At 47.2% G+C, this 23,272-nt stretch overlaps 1 protein-coding gene across 1 annotated transcript in view; it reads left to right on the top strand.

Moving 5' to 3' along the window:
• The first annotated feature begins 350 nt into the window (after positions 1 to 350).
• Positions 351 to 23,272, top strand: part of MME (membrane metalloendopeptidase) — a 29,069-nt gene continuing 6,147 nt past the window's right edge. Inside the window, exons 1-18 of the mRNA XM_054282838.1 lie at positions 351 to 510; positions 2,014 to 2,049; positions 5,706 to 5,867; positions 7,565 to 7,645; positions 8,333 to 8,428; positions 8,530 to 8,648; positions 9,336 to 9,401; positions 11,968 to 12,102; positions 13,426 to 13,527; positions 15,057 to 15,193; positions 15,280 to 15,373; positions 16,381 to 16,509; positions 17,567 to 17,665; positions 18,155 to 18,235; positions 18,750 to 18,853; positions 19,028 to 19,086; positions 21,907 to 22,026; positions 23,088 to 23,221. Coding sequence (XP_054138813.1) covers positions 351 to 510; positions 2,014 to 2,049; positions 5,706 to 5,867; positions 7,565 to 7,645; positions 8,333 to 8,428; positions 8,530 to 8,648; positions 9,336 to 9,401; positions 11,968 to 12,102; positions 13,426 to 13,527; positions 15,057 to 15,193; positions 15,280 to 15,373; positions 16,381 to 16,509; positions 17,567 to 17,665; positions 18,155 to 18,235; positions 18,750 to 18,853; positions 19,028 to 19,086; positions 21,907 to 22,026; positions 23,088 to 23,221 — 1,914 coding nt within the window. The remainder of the gene's footprint in view (positions 511 to 2,013; positions 2,050 to 5,705; positions 5,868 to 7,564; positions 7,646 to 8,332; positions 8,429 to 8,529; positions 8,649 to 9,335; positions 9,402 to 11,967; positions 12,103 to 13,425; positions 13,528 to 15,056; positions 15,194 to 15,279; positions 15,374 to 16,380; positions 16,510 to 17,566; positions 17,666 to 18,154; positions 18,236 to 18,749; positions 18,854 to 19,027; positions 19,087 to 21,906; positions 22,027 to 23,087; positions 23,222 to 23,272) is intronic.

Below are 23,272 nucleotides of genomic sequence, written 5' to 3'. Positions count from 1 at the left end.
ATTTTAAAAATAGGTTTTGGTTCACTGGCCTTCCTTTTCTGTGTGGTGTGAAGGAAGCTCCTCCACGTGAAGGAACTCCACTCTTCTGCTCTCCATCCATGACACAAAGTGCGTGGTACGTGAGTGTGAGTGTGTGTGAGTGAGTGTGTGTTTGTGTATGTGAGTGTGCACGGGCCTGGCAGAGGGCAGGATTCTTCATTTCCTGACTGACAGCCCCGTAGTATTACCAACAACAGGAAAACTCACCTAGAAAACACCTTTGTTGTGTGCAGTTGACGAGCCGGTTTCGAGCCTGTGACTCAGGGTAAGCGCTCAGTGAATATTGCCTTTCCCATTCCAGACACTGGGTTATGGGCAAGTCAGAAAGCCAGATGGATATAACTGAAATGAATACTCCAAAACCAAAGAAGAAGCTGGGATGGAGTGGCCTGGAAATCGGGCTGGCTGTGGTGGTGCTGCTGCTGGCCATCGTGGCCGTCACCATGATCGTCCTGTACGCCACGTACGACGGTGAGTGCACGGGGCTGTACCTGGGAGCACAGGGGGGAAAGGGGCTGGGATGGATGAAATGTAAAGCTGCTGTACCTGGGAGCACAGGTACAGGCAGGGGGAAGGACTGGGATGCTGGCTGAAATGCAAAGCTGCTGTGCACATGGCTGGCTGCCTGGGAGCAGAGGTACAGGCAGGGGAAAAGGGGCTGGGATGGATGAAATGCAAAGCTGCTGTACCTGGGGCTGTCTGGGAGCACAGGTACAGCCAGGGGAAAGGGCTGAGACGGATGAAATGCAAAGCTGCTGTGCCTGGGAGCACAGGTACAGGCAGTGAGGAAAGGCTGGGATGCTGGCTGAAATGTAAAGCTGCTGTACCTGGGTGCACAGGTACAGGTAGGGGAAAAGGGGCTGGGATGGCTGAAATGCAAAGCTGCTGCACCTGGGAGCACAGGTACAGGTAGGGGGGAGGTTTGGGATGCTGGCTGAAATGTAAAGCTGCATCCACATGGCTTGTTGCTGGAAAAACTCCGAAACCGCCTCTTTCCAACTGGGACTCGGTGGATTCGTTTGTTCCTGCAAAGTTGGGGTAAACACAAACCATCTGCTTGTTCTGACTTAGGAATACTTCTGTTTGTAATTAATGCTTCAGTAAGCAACGATCCCAACAAAGAACAACATTGCTGAAGAAAACCAAACTCCAGGGCTCCCTTTGTGTTCCTATTTTTTTCCTTTTTCAGACTGTTGCAGCAAGGACTCTCAGTGAGTGTAGTCATCCTGAGAGGCTTTGTGCTTCAGTAGCCAGAGCAAAGTAATTTCATTCCGGGGGAAATACATTGGTAATTTTTGGAAAAGATAATACAGAGAAGCTAAAACTTCCATCTAGGGTCAAACTAGAATTTTTCCTTCTATTGGAATTGGAATGGAAGTGTTTTTTTATAAATTTTGAAGTACTTAATAGTTGTACTTAAGCTTTTTATTGAAGTATAGTTCAATTATGGACTGGAAAAATACCATTATGGGGGAAAAAGAAAGTTTTATTTTCAAAGTCTCAAAAGGAAATATTTTCATATTCCTGAATCCTGTATTTTGTTCAGAAGACTTCAGAGTGAATGTCTCAGAATTTTCATATAATTCCTTGAAAATCCTTTTGTCATTGTAAAGTATTGCTAAATCCAAACTGGCTTTGTCATTCTCTCCAGTCCTTGAGCTATTTTTCTCTAAATTGCTTCTCTGTTATAAAAATAGTATTTTGCCCACCTCCAACTGATGGGTCATTTTCCTCTGATGACTACAAAAATTCCACATGATGAGTGACTAGCACTGAATGACCCTAAAGGGTTGAAGATGACGGTATTTTTAGAGCCTGATCCTATAAATATTCCCTTACTGACTGTAAGGTGTCCATTCATATTATCTTACTGTACAGTGCCATTAAGTTGACTGTCAATGGAAATATCTACAGTAGATTTTATTTTATTGACATTGAGTAAATAATTAAGAATATGACTGTATTCTCTTTTAGATGGCATTTGCAAGACACCAGACTGTATCAAATCAGGTAAGAATGAAAATGCATATGTTTTAAATTAATTTATGTGGTTTTAAACAAAGTTGCTACCACGGAATTCTCCCATCTAACTGCAGACAGGTATGGCACAGGGAAGCGCGGGTCTGTCACCCCACATGGTTTCCTTAGCATAGTTCTGCAAAAGTAAACTCTCGTGCTGTGATAGTGTCAGTCTTACAGAGCCATCCTCCATGTCCAAAAATCCTGCATGTAATAGTCTGGGAAGCTGCTTCATCCTTCCTCCATTGCAGCTGTTAAGGGATCCCAGGTGCAGCCCCATGGAGGCTCCAAAGGGGCTGATCCACAGACACCTTCGGGCTTGCAGATGCAGCAGAAACAGCGCAGGAAAGGCAGTTTATTGGGGCTGCAGGTCCTGTTTCAGCAGCTCAGCCCTGCAGGGCAGCCCCTCATCCCAGGAATTGCAGATTGCCATCAGCAGGGGCCACACGCAGGGTTCATTTCAGGTTATGTAAGGTTTATTGTTTCCGTCACTGTCTGTTCCCTTCGCTTCCAAGGTGTTCCTCTCCCAGCATGAAAGCTCATGCTGTGGTTGGGGAAAATGATCCATTCAGTTCTCCAGCAGATTGGTTTTAATCTCTGCTCGCTTTCAGCTGAATACACATTGCTGCAGGGGAGTTCAGGCAGACTATGGGATGGTGAATGAACCCCAAAAGGAAAAGCAGGAAAAGTTTGGAGAAATGGGGCGCAATGTAGCAAGAAGTGCCTGAAGTAATTGATCAGAGCAATTTTGCTCTTTTACGCTTCTGTTAAATGCTTTAACAGCATTTAACCACTGGAAGGGATAAAGTGAAGATACTGACAGAATTGATTGTTCATTTTGAGAGAAGACCTGCAAATAAATGACCAGAAGGAAAAAAAAAATGTAGTAAAATAAATAATGGACAAAGAAAAAATGTAATGAGAATTCAGTGGTTATACCCAGGGTAAATGCCAGAAACTGCATGGCACTGTTGGCCATGGATTTGTGAGGCCACTGCAGTGTGGCACAGGAAGATCCAATGCAGTTTGTGTATTTGAGCATTTTTTGGATAAGCTGACACACTCTGATGACTTCCCTGAGCTCAGGCACACAGCCTGATGGAACAGGCTGGGATTTTGGTCCCAGTTTTTTTTGGTCTCTGTTTCTTACCTAGGTAAGCATATTGTTTTGCTCCTGAATCCTCCCCAGGTCACTGGTTGCTTTGCCAGCTCATATTTCTTTATTTGTAAGCTATTAAAGCAACAACTGGCAATCAGGAGCACTACAGTAAGATTAATCATTACTAGTAATTGATATGAAGCTCTACATCCTTGGTGCCAGAGTAAACAAGTGACAGTAGGAACAAAGCCCAACACTGGTGTGTCACAGCAGCACTGAGCACCGATGAAGAGTACACTGGGTATTACCTGTATTTGTATAGATATAAATTCACCTGGATCAGAGATAAAATAATAAAATATTCGTAACATAATCGATTATAATATATAACTAATTCATAATTAAACATAATTGATTATAATATATCTGTGGTATCAGCCAAATAATGAATGGCTATCTGGGGGCTCAGGTGTGCAAGCAGCACTCTTGAGGAGAGCGTTCTGCAAGTCATACTCACTGTATGTGCTTCACATGCAGCCCTAAATGAAAGACCACAGTGCCCACAGCTGAGCCCTTCCTGGTACTTTCGCAGGGTTTAGGCTTTAGGTTCTGATAAAATTGGATAGCTGATACTGGCTGGGCTGGACCTTGGAGCAGGAGGGCTATGGGAGATGATTATTTCTGTGTGGCACAGAATTTCTGTGTGGCACAGAGGATTACCCAGGTGCTGACTCCAAGCAGAGCAACCCGACTGCGCAGTTCAAGCCGGGTTTGATATTACACTGTTAATGATTTCTCAGATTTAAGCAAGATGTGGCTTTCTCCTGGCTTCTGTTGTGAGGTTTTCCCCAAAGGACAAGTCAGTGGATAAGGGCTGTATTTTCTTGGTGTCAGGAGATGTGTCTGTCCTGCTGTCAGTGTTTGGCAGGGCTGGGTGTCCACCCTGGCTGGGAAGGTCTGTGCTGCTGGACTGACACGTGCCAAGGGCACCCAGGGGACAGGGATGCCCTTCAGGTGCTGCCCAGCCTGCAGAGAGACCAGAGGGACACCCTAAAACAGGAGATGGCAGGGATAGTTGCAGCCTTCCTCTTTCACAGCAAACAGGTGGAGCTAGGACAGGAATAAACTGCAGCATCCAAAGCACTCCCCTTCCCCTAACTGAAACGGGGAAAAAGGGCAGAAACCAGCACCAGGGCTTCCACAATCCCAGAGCACTTGGGGCTGCAGCAAGTGTCACACTTAGTGAGAACATGACTGAATTTCCCAGTCTCTGGCTGTTGGCATGATCCCGTGTCCCTTCAAATCAAAGTCACCCTGAAGCCATCGACCTCAGCAGGGAAACCATCTCTAGGAGGCTTTTCATCCGTTTCCACAGTGGGTTTTGTGCTACAGAAGCAGTCTGAGGTTGAAAGTGCACCTGTCCATGGCTATTTCCATCTTGCAGGCGCTGGAACATTGTAAAACCATCAGGTGTTGGCCTAGGATGTGACACTCCTGAGCCAGCAGAAAAATGGGGGCAGGCAAACCAACACCAACACCACAGGCTGTCTCTGCATTTCCACCAGCACAAGAGACATGGAAAATATTGAAAGCACTGGAAAAATAACTATAAATATTTGACTTGCCCATGTGCAGGAATGAACACTCGAAATCACAAGCCTCATAATTTACTAAAAATAATGTCAGAAAAACGGGAAGAATATTCAGTATCCTGGGAAATTCAGAGGTATCCCTAGCTCCTGCCTGACTCCCCAGATCTCTCTTTTCCGTGCCAGACTCTGTTCTGGCACTCTGGTGGTAGAAGCAGTCTGGGTGGAATAGGAACAGGCACAGGGAGAAGCCCAGGGGTTTATGGGCAGCAACTGGGAGGCTGTCACCAAGGAATTGGATTTCACTGAGAATCCCTGTCACGGCTGGTCAGTGACCGGCCAGTCTTGGACAAGCCACCCCAGGGAGCCACAGGGGTAGCAAGGGGCAGGATCAGCTCTAGAGAAAAACGGGGAGCAGCTATAATAATGAGTGTAGCTTCCAGAAGGCATTAACAGAAAAACCTTTCCTGACAAGAACTGAGATACTCCGACACAGTCAGTATTTGATTTAAATAGACAGGATTTAGTTGAGTCTAAATCATACTTAATTACCAAAATTACATTACAGTGGATAGTTAACCTCTGCTATGCCTTGTGCTTTAATGTCCCTTTTCACCACGTTTCAGTACAGAGCAGGCTAAGTGAAGGGTAAATGAAGGGTAAATGAAACATCCTACATTTTATTTAGAACTGAGTGACCGCTCACAGGGAGCAGGAACATCTGTCAGTTCACCAGCAGCAAACACAGCCGACTGGAGAGTGTGGAAGTGTGGTCAGCACAGGAACAGCAATTCCTTGTTCACTGCTGAGAACTCTGCTTGCTCTAGAACATCCCAGTACGCTCGAGCCTGTTCTAGACTGAAGACATTTGTGCCCTCCCTCCTGAGGTGCAAAGTGTGTGTGCAAAGCGTGTGCTAAGCGTGTGCTAAGTGTGTGCAAAGCGTGTCTGTGTGCCGCAGCTGCCAGGATCCTGGAGAACATGGACCCCAGCGCCAGGCCCTGCCAGGACTTCTACCAGTACGCGTGCGGAGGGTGGCTCAAGAGGAACGTCATCCCCGAGACCAGCTCCCGTTACAGCAACTTTGACATTTTGAGAGACGAGCTGGAAGTTGTTCTGAAAGGTCAGTGCAGTTCGGGGACTAAATAAAGTTTCTGCTTTGCCTTCCGTGTTATCCCGAGAAGTTGTGGTTTTCTAGCAAAGCTTTAAATACTGCCAGATATTTCAGGTTTTTGTGTTTGGCTCAGGACAAACGTGCCCCAAAGTGTTTGAGGGCTCTGGGAGTGTGCTGCTGTGTGTGACCCTGGAGCAGGGCTGGGCAGACCTGCCCTTGCTGCTATCTGCAGATCAGACCAGCTGCAGTCCCCACCCTGAGCCTGCCCAGCGGCAGCACCTGGCAGGAGGAGGAGGAGGAGGAGGAGGAGGAGGAGGAGGAGGGAGAGGTCTGTCTGTGTGCACATCAGCTGAAATGCTGCAAGCTGCTCCCTGGCAGCCCGTGCCCTGCCTATCTGTGTTCCATCACACAGCCCAAAGAGCAGGGAAGCTATTTCCCTACCTGCCGTATCAACAGTATCACATTCTTCACCATCCCTTTTCTCAGGTGAGAATAACAGAGTCCAAGAAGGCAGTCTGTACTCATGTAACACTCTCCAACCCATTCTCTCCAGGCTAAATATCCCTTTTTTTTTGACTTTGCCCATCTCCTGGTTTTGCCAGCTGTGTCTTCTCACAATAGCCTGGCTGTTTAAAACCTGTCCCTGAGGAGTCAGAGAGTTTGTATTTCCCCCAGGGACCCTACAGAGTTAGGTACTGGCTCCGTTCCATCAGCACAGACTGCAGCCACTGCAGGGCCCTTCACCTGCAGAGCTTTCCCCTCTGCTGAAGGGCAGAGCCTCCCTGGGCTGGGCACGGAGCCCTCCTGGCACAGCCCTGCTCCCCTGAGCCTGCATGGAGCAGAGTGACCATGGCAGAGCAGAGTGACCATGACAGAGCAGCAATGACCAGCACACAGCAGCAATGACCAGCACAAAGCAGCAGTGACCATGACAGAGCAGCAATGACCATGACAGAGCAGCAATGACCAGCACAGAGCAGGAGTGACCATGGCAGACCAGGAATGACCATGGCAGAGCAGCAGTGACCATGACAGAGCAGCAATGACCAGCACAAAGCAGCAGTGACCATGACAGAGCAGAGTGACCATGGCAGAGCAGCAATGACCATGGCAGAGCAGGAATGACCAGCACAGAGCAGAGTGACCATGGCTGAGCAGAGTGACCATGAGAGAGCAGGAGTGACCATGGCAGACCAGGAATGACCATGGCAGAGCAGCAGTGACCATGACAGAGCAGCAATGACCAGCACAAAGCAGGAGTGACCATGACAGAGCAGCAATGACCATGACAGAGCAGCAGTGACCATGACAGAGCAGCAATGACCAGCACAGAGCAGAGTGACCATGGCTGAGCAGAGTGACCATGAGAGAGCAGGAGTGACCATGGCAGACCAGGAATGACCATGGCAGAGCAGCAGTGACCATGACAGAGCAGCAATGACCAGCACAAAGCAGCAGTGACCATGACAGAGCAGCAGTGACCATGACAGAGCAGGAGTGACCATGACAGAGCAGCAATGACCAGCACAAAGCAGGAGTGACCATGACAGAGCAGCAATGACCATGACAGAGCAGCAGTGACCATGACAGAGCAGCAATGACCAGCACAAAGCAGGAGTGACCATGACAGAGCAGCAATGACCATGACAGAGCAGCAGTGACCAGCACAAAGCAGCAGTGACCATGACTCTCTGTGTGTGTTCCAGATGTCCTCGACACCCCCAGCACCAACGATATCCCAGCAGTGCAGAAGGCCAAAACCCTCTACAGGTCCTGCATCAATGAAAGTAAGTGTCCCCTGAGGCCATGGCTGCAGACACCCCAGCAGCACACAAAGGGCAGACAGGCAGCTGCGCCTGTGTCCCGCTCTGTGCACCATTTCTCAGATAATATCCTGTGTGAAAACTGAAATGTGTCAATTCTGATTGTAAATGAGTGCAGTCAGAATGTGAGCAGTAACACTGGTGTTGTACCTCCTGCTTTAGTGCCTTAGGTATTTCAGATAACTCTTCAGTTACTACTTTGCTGCAGATATATAAACTCAAATCCTTTCCGTTAAATGGGAGTTAACTTCTTTTGTAGAAACTAGCAGGGATGAAGTGAAAGCTGCCTGGCACACCAGGCTCTGCCACTAGAACAAAGAGCAGTAAAAGTTTGCAGGGCTTCCTAAACCATATTTAAATAGTTTCTGTAATAGTATGAATACTTTTCAAAACTATTATTTCGAGCTATCTGCAGAGAGAGAAGATGAAAGATGGTACTTCAATGTCATGGTCTCAAGGATCTGCATATGTTGTTTGTGACAGGAACATTTTTACATTAAATGTTAAATCACAGTCATACATCAGAGCAAACTGCTGCTGGGGAAACTGTTCTCAGCTTCACTTTTCTGAACTCATTATAATATATGTTATAATACATAACATTTGTGGGGTTTAAAATGTCATGGTAACTCATTTTATTTTTCCCAAAAGCTGCCATTGATCTCCGAGGTGGAAGTCCTCTAATCAGCTTATTGCCAAATGTGTCTGAGTGGCCTGTAGCAACAACTAACTGGGACGATTCCTATGGTGAGATAACCTGTGCTTATTTCCTTTTAGTTAAAATACCTGAATTATTTAATTTATTGCTTACTGAAAATAGAGACTGACTATACCTTCCATTTGCTTAGGTGCTGCTTGGACAGCTGAGACAGCTATTGCCCAGCTCAACTCCAGATATGGAAAAAAAGTCCTTATTAATTTTTTTGTTGGCACAGACGACAAAAATTCCACAGCACATATCATTCACGTAAGTCTGCCTGGGTGCCTTGCTGATCACAGAAGTGCAGCAAACAACTGGACGCACAGACATAAAAGTTAGCAAGGAGGAACATCAGGGATCTGGATTTGACCTGAACACTTTGTGTGAATTTGTGAGTTAGTGTGGTTTTCAGCCGAGACTCTGGGTTCCACAGCTCCCTGAGCCGACAGCTTTGTTCTGTGTGCTCAGACAGTGTCACTGCCAGGGAGACAGGAGTGGCAGAGACAGGAAGGTCATCTCTGAAACCTGAACATCAGCAGGGCAGGAGCTGCTGGCGGCTGGGATGGAGCAGTGAGAGCAGCACGGGCCGGTCCCTCCTGTCAGGGGTGGATGGAGCCTCACGAGCAGGGTTCAGGGATGCAGGAGCTGCCCAGCTGCTCTCTGGGCTGTTCTGTCACCTGTGCGTCACCTGTTTGGACACTGGTGCCACCGCCTTGCAGTGCTCAGCAACAGGAGAGGAAAAAAATTGGAAAGAAAAAACAAAAAGTTTAACGAGAATGAAAATAGTTAAAGGTGGGCCATTAAAAAAGGTGGGCAGCAGGGTGAGAGAGGAACGCCCCTGTGGCCAGAACATCATCTGTCCAGTGAAGCCTCAGCGCCTGCAGGTACCAAGGAACAGTGCAGGGCTCTGCCATCTCCCCTTGAGCATTTCTCTGTTTCTCTCTGCATTTACAGATCGACCAGCCGGGGCTGGGGCTGCCCTCCCGGGACTACTACGAGTGCACGGGTGCATACCAGGAGGTGAGGCACGCACAGGCACAGTGCTCCTGCTGCAGCCTGTGTTCTCCAGGCAGCTCCTTGGCTTTCGGAGACCTTTTGGAAGGAGATAAACACGGAACAATTTAGCTTTGTTACAGAGCCTCACAGCTGGATCGAGAGCTGTCCCCTGAGTACAGCCAGGGCTGTATTTAGGCAGAACACCAGTGGCCATGCCCTGTTGTGTCACTGCAGAAAGGAGGTCATCTCTGAGCTGTGACCCACTGGCAAATGCTGCAGGTGAACTTCAACCAGGAACAGGCTTGGGAAGAAACACAGAACATTCAGAACCAAAGAGACAACACTTTGCTGCATGAAAGATCTGAAAAGATCACAGTCTCCTGCAGCAATTGCTGAGCACAAACGCAGCAGCAGAAGGATGTGATAGCCCAGAAATGGCTCAGAGACCTGAAACCCCACATGGTCTCCTTTAATTCTTGTTTGCTCATTACTTGTGCGGGTCTCATTAACCTGTTAGCGCTGACACTGTATCCCTGTTGCTAATCTTGGATGTGCTCTAAGTCCTTGAGAGCTGAAGGCTGTCTGTGCTGAAGTCATGGAGCTGAAACTGCTACCACAGTGACCTTTAATTAACCACATTCCTTCTGTGTAATTAAATGCAGGAGCATGAGAAAGTGTGCAGGCCATTTGGGCTTTGGAGGTATTTTGCTGATGTGCCAACAGTTAATGGTGATTACATTTAATTACAGATCACATGCTCATTAAGACAATCACTGCCATCTGAACTGCCCGGTCCATGTGAGATGGCCTTTAGGAGCTGACTCACATTGCACACTCTGTGCCTTCCATGTGAGTGTTGACTGCAGCTCTGAGGGACAATTCCTGTCCTCTGACCTACCTGAGTGTCAGCTGGGCACTGCCGGAAAGGAGAGGAGGAAATAAATACAGTTGGAAAACAGCTTTATCACTGCAGCAGGCTCCCCGTGTCCCAGTGTCACTGCTCCGTGCCATGGCTGTTCCCTGCCAGCCCTGCTCTCCTGCTCCTGCCTCTGCTGCTGTTCCACTCCAGGAGCTGCTCACAGCAAACCCATCTCTGCCCCCTGCCCCTTCCAGAGCCCCAGCAGCACTGCCCACCCCACAGCCACAGCTGGGACCTGCCAATAAGATAATTGTAAAATCTTTTTCTCCTGTAAGATACAGGATGGCTCTGCTCACACACGAGTGATTCCGATGTCTTAGGCTTCCACTGGAATTGCTGAGACTATTTATACAGTCCAGATTAGCTGACTTAGTTCTTTGCTGCCTGACTTCAGAGCCACACTTAGCAGAAAAATAAAGTCACTGATTGGTACCTAAAAACCTCTGTTAACTTTGAGGTAATAGCTATATTGAATTTCATTTTTACAGTGCTGGTATGCACTGACTTGCTGTAGCTCTCAGTGGTTTCATGGGCTTTTCTATTTCTGAAGTGATCTCTCCTGCTTCTAACTGGCACTGGGAGCCTTTTGGGCTGCTGAGCCCTGTCCCTGTCCCTGTCCCATCCCTGTCCCTGTCCCTTTTCTTGTCCCTGTCCCTGTTCTTGTCCCTGTCGCTGTCCCTGCTGGCAGCCCCAGTGGGCACAGCCCCAGTGGGCACAGCCTGGCAGGGAGGGGGCCCAGGGGGGCACAGGGAATGGCTGCCCACTTGCAGCTCTCGTTAAACAGGTGTGTCCCCTGCCTCAGGAGCTGAACGTACCAAAATACTCCTATCAGTAAAGCTGATGGCATGCACACCTTGTTAATCCTAGCTTTAATCACTGCTTTGGTAGGTTACATTGCATAAAAAAGATTTGTTATTTGATGGCTGATCCAGCACTATGCATGTTTGTTTGTTGGGGTTTTTTTTTACCTTGTAAAGGAATATTGAAAACAGCATTTCTGTTGATAGAAAAATGAGTGTGACTTAACAATGAGGAACTAGAATTACAAATAATAATGGAATTACAATAAAACAGAGGTTCCATAGAATACAATGACACCTTAAGATATTTGGCTGTGTGGCATTTCAGAGAATTTGCTGCTGTATTTACATTCTTACCATTGCTGAACTCTTTAATGTTAGACTTCATATAAATTGTCAGTAGTACACCTAACTCTGCATACAGCAATGTGAGTTCTAGCTGTTCCAAGGAGCACTGGGGGAGGCTCACAGCTTCTGGGAGAGCTTTTCCCACAAAGCCAATTCCCTTGGTTTACGTTCCTGGGAACACAGCTCTTTGGAAATGGTATTTTTGGAACTTGTAATTAAAGTGGGCTAGAAAAAACATGGGTGATGGTTTAAATATGGACATACAAATGTCTCATTCTAAAAACCGAAAACAGTGCAGTCATTGGGAGTGTTCAGCAGTGCTCCACTTACCAGCAGTGCTCCATCAGGGAATGCTCACAGTTAAATTCTAGTTGACATAACAGTAATTCTGATAAAATTGACCTGTTCAAATAAGGAATGAGAACTGTAGTTCAGAAAAATGAAGGTGAAATCCTGAAGATAATCAAGGTATGCTCTCCTTGGAAGAGTTTTGTCTTTAAACTGTTCCTGTTTTTTCCTGCAGGCGTGTTCCGCCTATGTTGATTTCATGATTTCTGTAGCTAAACTAATCCGACAAGAAAGAAATCTTCCTGTCAATGAGAGTGACATTTCTGCACAAATGAGAAGAGTTATGGACCTGGAGAAAGAGATCGCCAATGTAAGAAAAACTTCTTTAAACCATCCTTTAAACAATTGACCTTTTCCACAATGCCTAAGAGAGCTGACAGTGCGGGGAGTGTTCAGCCTCCTTGCTGCTGCTGTTCTGTGGGAGCAGAAATGCACAGAGCCTGTCACACCTGAAGGAACAGCTGTGCCCTGGGAGGAGCAGGGGAAGGTATTCGAGGCAGCTGTTTTCCAAATAACAGAATGTTTATCCTGATCTGCTCACAGAAGGCCTGCAAGAGCAGAGAGAGGCAGACTGGGGTCTGGTTAATGTGGTTAATGTGGTTTAGAGCGTGAGTTTTGGGAGATGTTGGGGCCTCTCCTCCCTTTGTCCCGTTTCCCTGCGGGCTGTTTGGATCCCAGAGCAGCAGATTCCCAGCCCTTGGCCTGCTGTGAGCACAAAGTCATGTTTGTGCTGCACAAGCTGCTCCACAATGCTGATTGTTCCAAGGGCGTTTTTTACCAAACACTGTTCTCCCTCAAAAGAGAAGAACAAAGGAAAAATAGTATCATGAATTTGACTTTGGAGGAATAGCGAGGGTTTGGATGTGCATGGAGCAAACCAAAGGCATTCATGAGCAAACCATGGCTTATTATTAACCATTGCAGCAGGACCTGAAGCTGAGGATGACCATGAGACAGGCTGAATACATATTTTACGGCTTCAGCTATCTCTGAAGTTACACTGATAGTAAGGTCTCATACTTGGGAAAACCATTTATGTAAACTAAACCCATCTGACTTGGATTTCCTTCATTTTCATGAGAAACACACCTTTGGGCTTGGATCAGAGATGGGCAATTATTATCAAAAAGGGAATTAATTGAAGAAAGGCTTTGAAGAGCAGGATGAGAGGAGCTCATGCCTGCAGCGTCCCTGCTGTGGTGGGGTCCAGCTGGTGCTGGGGGAGCTGCCACTGCCTAAAAGGGATTTTAACCTCTCATCCAAAACTCAGCATCAGCCTCAGTGTGACTGAAGAGAGCTGGCATTGTGCTCTTGGGAGTTTGTTTATAAAACACAGAAAAACCCCACTGAATGCACAATAGAACTGGAAAGAGGAAGCGGAAGGGAAGGATAAAAGGAGGCTTGGCATAACTGATTTTTCAAAGCGCTTTAAAAGGGTGAAATCTGCTGCTGTGGATGCAGATGTTGAACTCAGCAGTGCAAAGTGCCAGTGCCCAGAGCAGCACAGAGCTGTGTGAGCTGGGGCTGTGGGTCACAAAGAGCACACAGGGCAGCAGTGCACCCTGAGCAGAACCAACACTCCTGGGAGCTCACTCAATACACGCAGTGATTCTCTCCTGATTGACTCTGACAGGCAACAACAAAATCTGAAGACAGAAATGACCCACTTCTGCTGTACAACAAAATGACCTTGGCACAACTCCAAAAGAACTTCTCACTGGTAATCAATCGTAAGGTGAGTGATCAATAACCTGGTATTTAACCTTCAATTTATCACTGATGGGAATAAACAATGAAGCCTGGATTTTTTTCTGTTAAAGACATATTTGCAATTGAACAGGATCCCTGATGGGCACAGTCTTTCTTGCTCTTCTGATGACACTGAACTGTATGCACATTCTGTACCCACTGCTTCTCCTGAAGGCACATCTTCCCATCGGCCTCAACATAAAAAGATGGAAAAGTACAAAGGAAAAAACCATTTCCAGTGGGAGGTGTCTCTGCCCATGGCAGGGGGTTGGATATAGATGATCTTTCAGATCCCTCCCAACCCAAACCACTCGGTGGTTCTGTGATCCTGTTCCTTGTCCCCATGGGTTCATGGCCCAGGACTGAGTCCAGCCTGCAGCCACCAGCTGCCCCAGGGATGTTTAGGGAATACTCAGCCCCATCTGTTTATCCAGAGCTGCAGATTCAGAACAAGAATCCGGTTTGCCCAGCATTGCCTCTGTCATTGCTGCTCGCAGGGCAGGCAGCAAAGAGCCCGGGCTGCCGGGGCCATGAAATGGGGCAGCTCTGCACATCCCTCCCACTGCAGCTCCCCAGGATGGGTCAGCTCTGCTCCCAGCCTGAGCCACGTGCTGTTTGTGAGGGCAGCCTTTAACCCACGGCACCGGAGAGCAGCTGAGAGCCTGCCCAAGCTCTGCCAGCACAGCTCTGTCTCCCCAGGAGCACGACGTCGTACTGAACACGGGCAGGTTTTGTCCTCATGATTTTATTGAGGTTTGTGAGGCCAGTGAGGTGCCATGAAGCACTGTTATTCCTGGCACTTGTTCATATTCACTGCAGTTTTATTGACTTTAATTCTCTGACAGTTCCCTCCTGCCTGGTTTAATTGGTTTCATAATTCACCGTCTCCCACAGGTGTAGTTGGTTACCATTACAGTCATCCTGTCAGAAAACAACAACTCCTGTCGCAGAGTGGCATTGCTCTGGTTATTATTAGTGCCTGGGGGGTGCTGCAGATCAGCACTAATTTAAATTTATTCCAAAATGCTCAAAAGACACTTGATGGGAGCTGGTAGTGTTGCAATGTCTAAGGATAGAACAGCAATTACTCCCGAGATTAGCCTGGAGTTTGCTGCTGCTCTCCCAGACCTGCAGTGACTGGAAGCTCATCTGCTCTCCTCAGCTACTTCCACTTGTCTGATGGAAGACATTACCTCTTCCAATAAACCTTTCCAAAGACACGGGCAGGGAACAATCACCAACACTTTTTAAAGTAATAGGCAGAACAGAAACTCTAAAAATTAAAAACAAAATTGTGCTAGTTTGAAATCAAAGCAATTTCTCTACCCTTTCTGCCAAACACCCCCCTATGTTAACAACATTTCTAGAGCTATGAATGATCTCAGGCCAGCTATTATTACAATGACCCCGTTTATAAGTAGTGCAAATATTAGGGAAACTAAAGGCAGAGCAGCTGTGTCATGCAAACAAACTGTTTATGATGGAACCATATCATAATGCATATTGATTTTCCAGGCGTTCAACTGGTCAGAATTCATAAATGCCATCATGTCAACTGTGCAGATCAACGTTGACAACACGGAACACGTCATTGTTTATGACCCTGACTACCTGCTCAACCTCGGGTCTATTCTTGAAAAATACTCTTCCAGGTAGGTGTGGTATTTGCATTTTCTTTCCAGAAAACTTCAAAAGCCTCAGAACATCACCAGCTTATTATGGTTGTTGTGTAAAACAGAGACCTTCAGAATTACATGGCCTGGAGATTTGTCATGGACCTTGTCAACAGCCTCAGCCGGGACTACAAGGACACGAGGAATGCTTTCCGTAAGGTGCAGAAATTCACCTCTCCCTAACTTTTAATGGTGGCTTTTGTGAGCCACAAAAGACAGGTTTTTATGTAGGTGTAGTATATAAATATTTAATGTATTTTGGATTTTGCACACAAAAGCCAGATGTGTTTGCTCTGCTGGAGCGTATCTATAATTTATGGGATTTATGCCTGAAAGTTGAGTGGATTTGAAAGCACTGCTCTGGTACCTGGTCTCTTGTTTTTCTGAATCTAAATTAATCCCCATTTTGGTATCAGAACAGACCCATTTATTTGCAAGGGATTACAGTTCTGACTGACTTGTTAGAAACTCCTGATCATCCAGGGGAATATATTCAAGGCAAACATTATGGCCCCAATCTTGGTTTCCAGGCATTCAATCCTGCTGACAGCTCAGTGCTTTTAAGGAAATGCTGAGCGATTTCAGCAACTGGGCATGGAAGTTCTTTGTATTCCCACAGCAGAACTTCTTCCTCTGTAAGAGTTTTCCTGGTGATCCTAGTTAGAGAGTGAGTCCAGCTAAGTGCCCTGGATGGGCATGGACTGGGTGTGTGCACGGAGGTGGAGGAGGCCCTGTTCAGCCCTGTTCAGCCCTGTCCAGCTGTGTTTAGCCCTGTTTAGCCCTGTTTGCCCTGCCGTGTGTCTCCTGTTTGCCCTGTTTAGCCCTGTTTGCCTGCTGTGTCTCCTGTTTAGCCCTGTTCAGCCCTGCTTAGCCCTGTTTAGCCCTGTTCAGTCCTGTTCAGCCCTGTTTAGCCCTGCTGTGTGTCTCCTGTTTATCCCTGTTCAGCCCTGTTTGCCCTGTTTATCCCAGTTTGGCCCAGTTTATCCCTGTTTATCCCTGTTCAGCCCTGTTTAGCCCTGTTTGCCCTGTTCAGCCCTGTTTGCCCTGTTCAGCCCTGTTTATCCCTGCTGTGTGTCTTCTGTTCAGCCCCGTTTAGCCCTGTTTATCCCTGTTCAGCCCCGTTCAGCCCTGTTTATCCCTGTGTTTTCCTGCTGTGTGTCCCTCAGGCGCTCTATGGCACCACCTCCGAGAGCGCCGTGTGGCGCCGCTGCGCCAACTACGTCAACGGGAACATGGAGAGCGCCGTGGGCCGGCTCTACGTGGAGGAGGCCTTTGCTGGGGACAGCAAGCACGTGGTGAGGCCCTCAGCCCTCAGCCTGAGCGTGTCACCCCAATTCTTTAACGTTTTCCAAGCCTTCTGATGTTGACATTCTTGTAACGAGCTTTCTCGCACGCTTTCTGTCAATAACTCATTGTTTCACGTTCTTTTGCGGAAGAAAGGAGTTTGTTGGACTGTTGGTTTGTCCAGTGTCACTGGAGAGGTGGCACTGTCACCCTCCAATCCGCTGTCACTTTCGGAAATCTATAAATGTTAGAGTCAGAAAGTAAACTTGCCTTTTCTCACCTTGAGAACAGCTGTGCGTCACCTGTAGTGACACGAGTGCACTTCATCGGGGCACTATTTAATCACACTCTGTATTTAGTATTTTAGAGCATTTAACAGTACTCTGTCTAGTCTTTTTTCCAGTTTTCACAGGAGAAGGTACCTTCATCACCACCATGAGTAACAGCAGCCTCCTCGAGCCAGGTCTCATAAGCCCTTGGAAGTCTGTTGCTCACCTAAAATAGCTCAGCTACCTTTGGAGGCATACAAATAGCAGGATAGCTTCTGTTGCAGTGTTAGAAACAAAAAGGTTTAATAAAAGGCAAAATAACAAACAAACAAAAAAAAAAACCAAGCCAAGTGCAAGAGGTTTTTGCTCCTAGTAAAACACCTCACGAAAGCAATTAGTTTCTTTGTTCTCTTCTTTTTTCTAGTAAATTGCCTAAACAAGACTTTTTAGCTTCTGTCCAATTAGCTATCCTTAAGTTTGAAGTCCCTTAAGCCTACAAAGTAGCTTTTTCACCTAATAAATAATAATAATTTACCAATAGCCAATAACAATTGGTGATTTCTGCTCACCCCCAGCCACACAGAAAATTCCAGAACAGACCCCTTAGCTGACTGTGATCACCACTGGAATCCTGGTGTGAAACCACCCATTTTTGGGCTTGGCACAAGCACAGTGATTCCCTCAGAGGCACAACATCCAGCAGGGCAGTGTCTGTCAGGTTTTGGAAACCCTGCATGGCTGAACTGCATTGCCCACCCTCTTACTCTGTGGGTTTGTAACATTCTGGTGTTTTCCCCAGGTTGAAGAAATGATTGCAGATATTCGTGATGTTTTTATAAAAACCTTAGATGAACTTCCCTGGATGGATGCAGAGACCAAAAAGAGAGCAGAACAAAAAGTAAGTTCTGTCTGAAATATTGGTAATGTGTAGTTCTATAAAAATTGGTATTTCAATTGCTTGTCCTGACAAAAAATAAGCAGTAACTTCTATAGTATGATACCAACAAATTTATAGTTATATAGGCACAGCAGTTTAGGATTCCAAGGGAAGGGCCTCTGGAGATAGGCACACAAAATAGGAAAAATCTGCATACAAGATTAAGACCTTTCAGGCAAATCAGTGATTAAGGAGCTAGATAATGAATATCTACAGGAAAACAATACTGAAAATGAGAAGGAATGATTTCTGGTGACTTGACCAGCTATTAGGCAGAACAGGATAAAACCCATAAACTTGTGCTTTCAGTGAATAAAAAATTTAAACAAAATCTATATATAATTAACACCCTGCGGTTTCTGCAGTGGCTTCCATATTGCCTTTCTTATGTAATTTATTATTTAAAACATGGCTGGATTTGCTATGGATATCAAATTCCCTTGTCCCTAGGCAAGAGCAATTAAAGAGAGGATTGGTTATCCGGATGAGATCGTGACAGATGATGACAAGCTCAACAGTGAGTACCAGGAGGTAAGTTTGCACAACAGGCAGGGGAGTTGGAAAAGGGTTTTCAGAGAGGAAAAGGCTTTTCAGAGACGAAAAGGGTCATTTGCTTTCCCACTGACCCCTGTGTGCCCAGCTGCAGGGGAAGGGAGCAGGTGTGACCAGCCAGGTATAGATGTGACGCACAGATGTGACACGAGATGTGCCACGCAGATGTGACACACAGATGTGACGCGCAGATGTGACACGCAGATGTTGGCAGCTGCTGGTTAAGGGCAACATCAGCAATTGCTGAACTCCACTCAAAATATGTCTAGAAAGAGAGAGTGAAGAGCTCTGGGAAAAGTACCCAGTTGCCAACATAGATCCAGCTACAAAATCAACTCTGTGGTGTAGCAGAGCTCTGCAAACCAAGGTCTAATTGTAGGCCAAAAAATATTCTTAGAAATGTGCTGCTTAGCTCATCATGCTTAAGACTAGATTTTCCTGATCCGTGTGTCTTTAACACCGCCACTAACTCCTCTTCTCCCTTTCTTTTTAGTTGAACTACAAAGAAGAAGAATACTTTGAAAACATTATTCAAAATTTAGTATTTACCCAGAAGAAAAGGTTGAAAAAGCTTAGAGAAAAGGTGGACAAAGAGGAGTAAGTATTTAATAATAGTCTGTCTAGTCTTTTATCCCATTTTCACAGGAGAAGGTACCGTCCAACTTCAAATATTCTGTGATTCTGTTACATGGTTTCTAAGCTTATTTTAGCAATCATTAGCGTTGCCATTAACAATTGAAATACTAACGTTTGTTCTTCTGGTGTTACCAGGTGGATAAGTGGAGCTGCTGTTGTCAATGCTTTTTACTCAGCAAGTAGGAATCAGATAGGTAAGCTTTACCTATTTATTTTTTATATACGTATGTATGGACTTTTAAAATGAGGAACTGAAACGATCTTTTTACAACAAATTTGAGTACAAAGATTCCTAATGTCAGCCCACCCAACACCATCCATGGGAATGCAAAGCCCTGTCCATTCTGGCTGAGGATTAGAACCACATGGAGGCCCCAGGGCTTGGGAGCCATCCCAGCCCCCTTGACAGGGCTGCAAGGCTCCCCAGAGTCACGAAACATTTCACAACATTAATTATGCATCTCAATATTTCTGTCACGTCCATTCTGCAAAGAGTGTTTGAATTTTAGTCATCCGAGTGTCACAGACTGCAGTGTCCTTTCTAGGCCATCACTGAGTACTGTGATCCACCCTAACTCCTGAAAACGAGTCCAAGGAAATGGAAAAGCCTTGTCCTGCAGGGCTCTGCACTGAAATGAAACAAGATTGTTTCTTGATGTGAGCATTTAGCTCTTGACTGAGCAGTTAACACAAAAACTTCCAGAAGGCTTTGTTTAAAATAGCTTTGTTCAGTAATTTGTAGGAAAGGAATCATGATGTGGAAGACTGAAACTGGTGACTGGCAGTTAATGTGAGTCATAAATTCTTACCTCATCCTTCAGCTATGGCATGCACAGGATAATTAAAGCAGTCTGATCTTTAGAGTGATGTCTGAATTAGAACTAGACTTTAAAAAAACCCTCTAAAGAGCAGCTCTGTGCATGGGGTGTGGGGAACGTGGGGCTCTGTGGCTCCATCTGGGTGAGGTGCGACCTGCTCTGCTCCATCAGCAGTTCAGACCATGCGTGCTCCCTGATAGCAGATAGGACAGTGGGGCATCCATCCCACAGCAAACCGGCACTGGGATTGTGCTAGCTATCAGCTCACTGCTGATACCATCCATGCTCTCTGATAACAGATAGAACAGGGGGACATCCATCCCACAGCAAACTGGCACTGGGATTGTGCTAGCTATCAGCTCACTGCTGATACCATCCATGCTCCCTGATAGCAGATAGAACAGGGGGACATCCATCCCACAGCAAACCAGCACTGGGGTTGTGCTAGCTATCAGCTCACTGCTGATACCATCCATGCTCTCTGATAACAGATAGAACAGGGGGACATCCATCCCACAGCAAACTGGCACTGAGATTGTGCTAGCTATCAGCTCACTGCTGATACCATCCATGCTCCCTGATAACAGATAGGACAGTGGGGCATCCATCCCACAGCAAACCGGCACTGGGATTGTGCTAGCTATCAGCTCACTGCTGATACCATCCGTGCTCCCTGATAACAGATAGAACAGGGGGACATCCATCCCACAGCAAACCGGCACTGGGATTGTGCTAGCTATCAGCTCACTGCTGATACCATCCATGCTCTCTGATAGCAGATAGAACATCTATTCCTCAGCAAATTAGCACTGCACTGGGATTGCTGTGGCAGCAGCTCCAGAGGTGGCTCCTCTCACTGCTGATACCATCCGTGCTCTCTGATAACAGATAGAACAGGGGGACATCCATCCCACAGCAAACCAGCACTGCACTGGGGCTGCTGTGACAGCAGCCTGCACACACAGCACAACCGGCTCATTTCTAACCTCTTTGTTATTTTCTGGTTTCCCCATGGCTCTTTCTCGTCCTGAAAGAAAGCCCTAGAGCTGAACTGGATTTTTACTGAAATGCAAGAAATATCAATCTTCTTTCTTTTGCTGTGTGAGGACTGTCACCCAATTCTGCCTGTTCAAGTTGTGTAGAGCTACATCCACCTCCTTCTCAGGGAGAATTAAAACTTCATATTGCAGAGGCAGCAGGGGGACAGGAAAAGGCCTTCAAATACTAAGTGGAACTGAATATTTTATAGTATTTTATTACTCTTAATTTATAAAAAGACCAGAATTGCAACATGGTTTCTTTCTAAATGAATTGTTTTGTAGAAGAAGCCTAGAAAAATGAGCAGAGAAGTGGGTAAATGGAACTGCTTTGTTCCAGTTCTTTTATTGACAGCTTGGCCTATTTTTATTGATTCCAGTGGGAGTTACTTGTATTTTCAAGGGAAGAATAAATTCCTGTCTCCGAGATTGATTTGTGATGGAATGATCAAATGATCTATTCTTCTTGGGGGACACCCTCCCACTTCTCACAATGTTGTGAGGTTTGTTTAATGACGAGACTGAAGTCTGTGAATGCTAAGCGATGTAAATTGGAACAAACTGCTTTTTCCTGCAGAGCAGAAGCGTAACAAAGCACAAGCTGGCCATGGTTTTGGAAGTGTCTGCAGAGGGGGGTGGTCCTGCTGCTCTGTTTCTCCTGCCCCACAGCATTCCCACGTGCCAGTCACTTGTTGGGAGATCCCAGGGAACGGGGTGGTTTGGGTTGAGCCCATAACAGTGGTCTGGCCCCACTGTAGCTGCAGGGTGACAGGGCAGGGCCTTGGCTGTGCTGTGCCTTCCTCTCCAGTGTTAACTGTTGTGACGGTGTTCACAGGGGCTCTTGGATGAGGGAAGAGACGAGGATCTGACTCCATGTTTCAGAAGGCTTGACTTATTATTTTATTATATATATTATGTTAAAACTATACTAAAAGAATAGAAGAAAAGGTTTCATCAGAAGGCCAGATAAAAATAGAATAGAAAAGAATGATAACAAACCAACATGAGCTAATCACAGATGCACCTGTTGCATCCCACAGCAGCAGATAACCATTGTTTACATTTTGTTCCTGAGGCCTCCCAGCCTCTCAGGAGGAGAAATCCTAAGGAAAGGATTTTCCATAAAAGATGTCTGTGACAAACCGTGCTTCCTTTGCAGTGTTCCCGGCGGGCATCCTGCAGCCCCCTTTCTTCAGTGCCTCCCAGCCCCGCTCCCTCAACTACGGCGGCATCGGGATGGTCATCGGGCACGAGATCACGCACGGCTTCGACGACAACGGTGAGCGCCAGCTGCCCTGGCAGAGCACCCAGAGATCAGGGCGTGTGACACGCTCACAGGGTGTGTGACACGCTCACAGGGCGTGTGACATGCTTACAGGGTGTGTGACACGCTCACAGGGTGTGTGACAGGCTTACAGAGTGTGTGACACACAGAGTGTGTGACACGCTCACAGGGCGTGTGACACGCTCCCAGGGTGTGTGACAGGCTTACAGGGCGTGTGACACGCTCACAGGGTGTGTGACACACTCACAGGATGTCTGACACGCTCCCAGGGTGTGTAACACGCTCCCAGGGTGTGTGACACGCTCCCAGGATGTCTGACACACTCACAGGATGTGTGACACACTCCCAGGGCATGTGACACGCTCACAGGGTGTGTGACACGCTCACAGGGTGTGTGACACGCTCCAGGGTGTGTGACACGCTCCCAGGATGTCTGACACACTCACAGGATGTGTGACACGCTCACAGGGTGTGTGACACGCTCACAGGGCGTGTGACACACTCACAGGATGTCTGACACACTCCCAGGGTGTGTGACACGCTCCAGGGTGTGTGACACACTCCCAGGGTGTGTGACACGCTCCCAGGATGTCTGACACGCTCCAGGGTGTGTGACACACTCCCAGGGTGTGTGACACGCTCCCAGGATGTCTGACACGCTCCAGGGTGTGTGACACACTCACAGGATGTCTGACACACTCCCAGGGTGTGTGACACGCTCCCAGGGCGTGTGACACACTCCCAGGATGTCTGACACACTCACAGGATGTCTGACACACTCACAAGGTGTGTGACACACTCACAGGATGTCTGACACACTCACAGGATGTCTGACACACTCCCAGGATGTGTGACACGCTCCCAGGGCGTGTGACACGCCTCAGTGCTCCATCCCTGCAGGGAGCCCCTCGCAGGGAGCGCATTTCCGCGCGTCGCTCGGGCTCTGGGTTTCTGAGCCGCTCCAGCGCTGCTCTCCCGGGCGCGCGCTCCGGAGCCGCGCTCGCTCCGAGCCCCCTTTCCTCGTATCAATAATCCCGTTCCGCTCCCCGTCACAGGCAGGAATTTCAATGAGAACGGCGACCTGGCGGACTGGTGGAGTGAGGAATCGGCGCGGAAATTCAAGGAGCTGTCCCGGTGCATGGTGTACCAGTACGGGAACTTCTCGTGGGACCTGGCAGGGGGACAGAACGTAGGTCCTGCCTGGGGACGCAGCGCTGCCCGCAGCGCAATAACAGAGTTA

Source organism: Melozone crissalis, unplaced genomic scaffold, assembly GCF_028551555.1.
Source record: "Melozone crissalis strain CALT ecotype California unplaced genomic scaffold, PUWL_Pcris_2 ptg000034l_1, whole genome shotgun sequence".
Lineage (NCBI taxonomy): Eukaryota > Metazoa > Chordata > Aves > Passeriformes > Passerellidae > Melozone > Melozone crissalis.
This window is presented reverse-complemented; position numbering and strand designations above follow the sequence as displayed.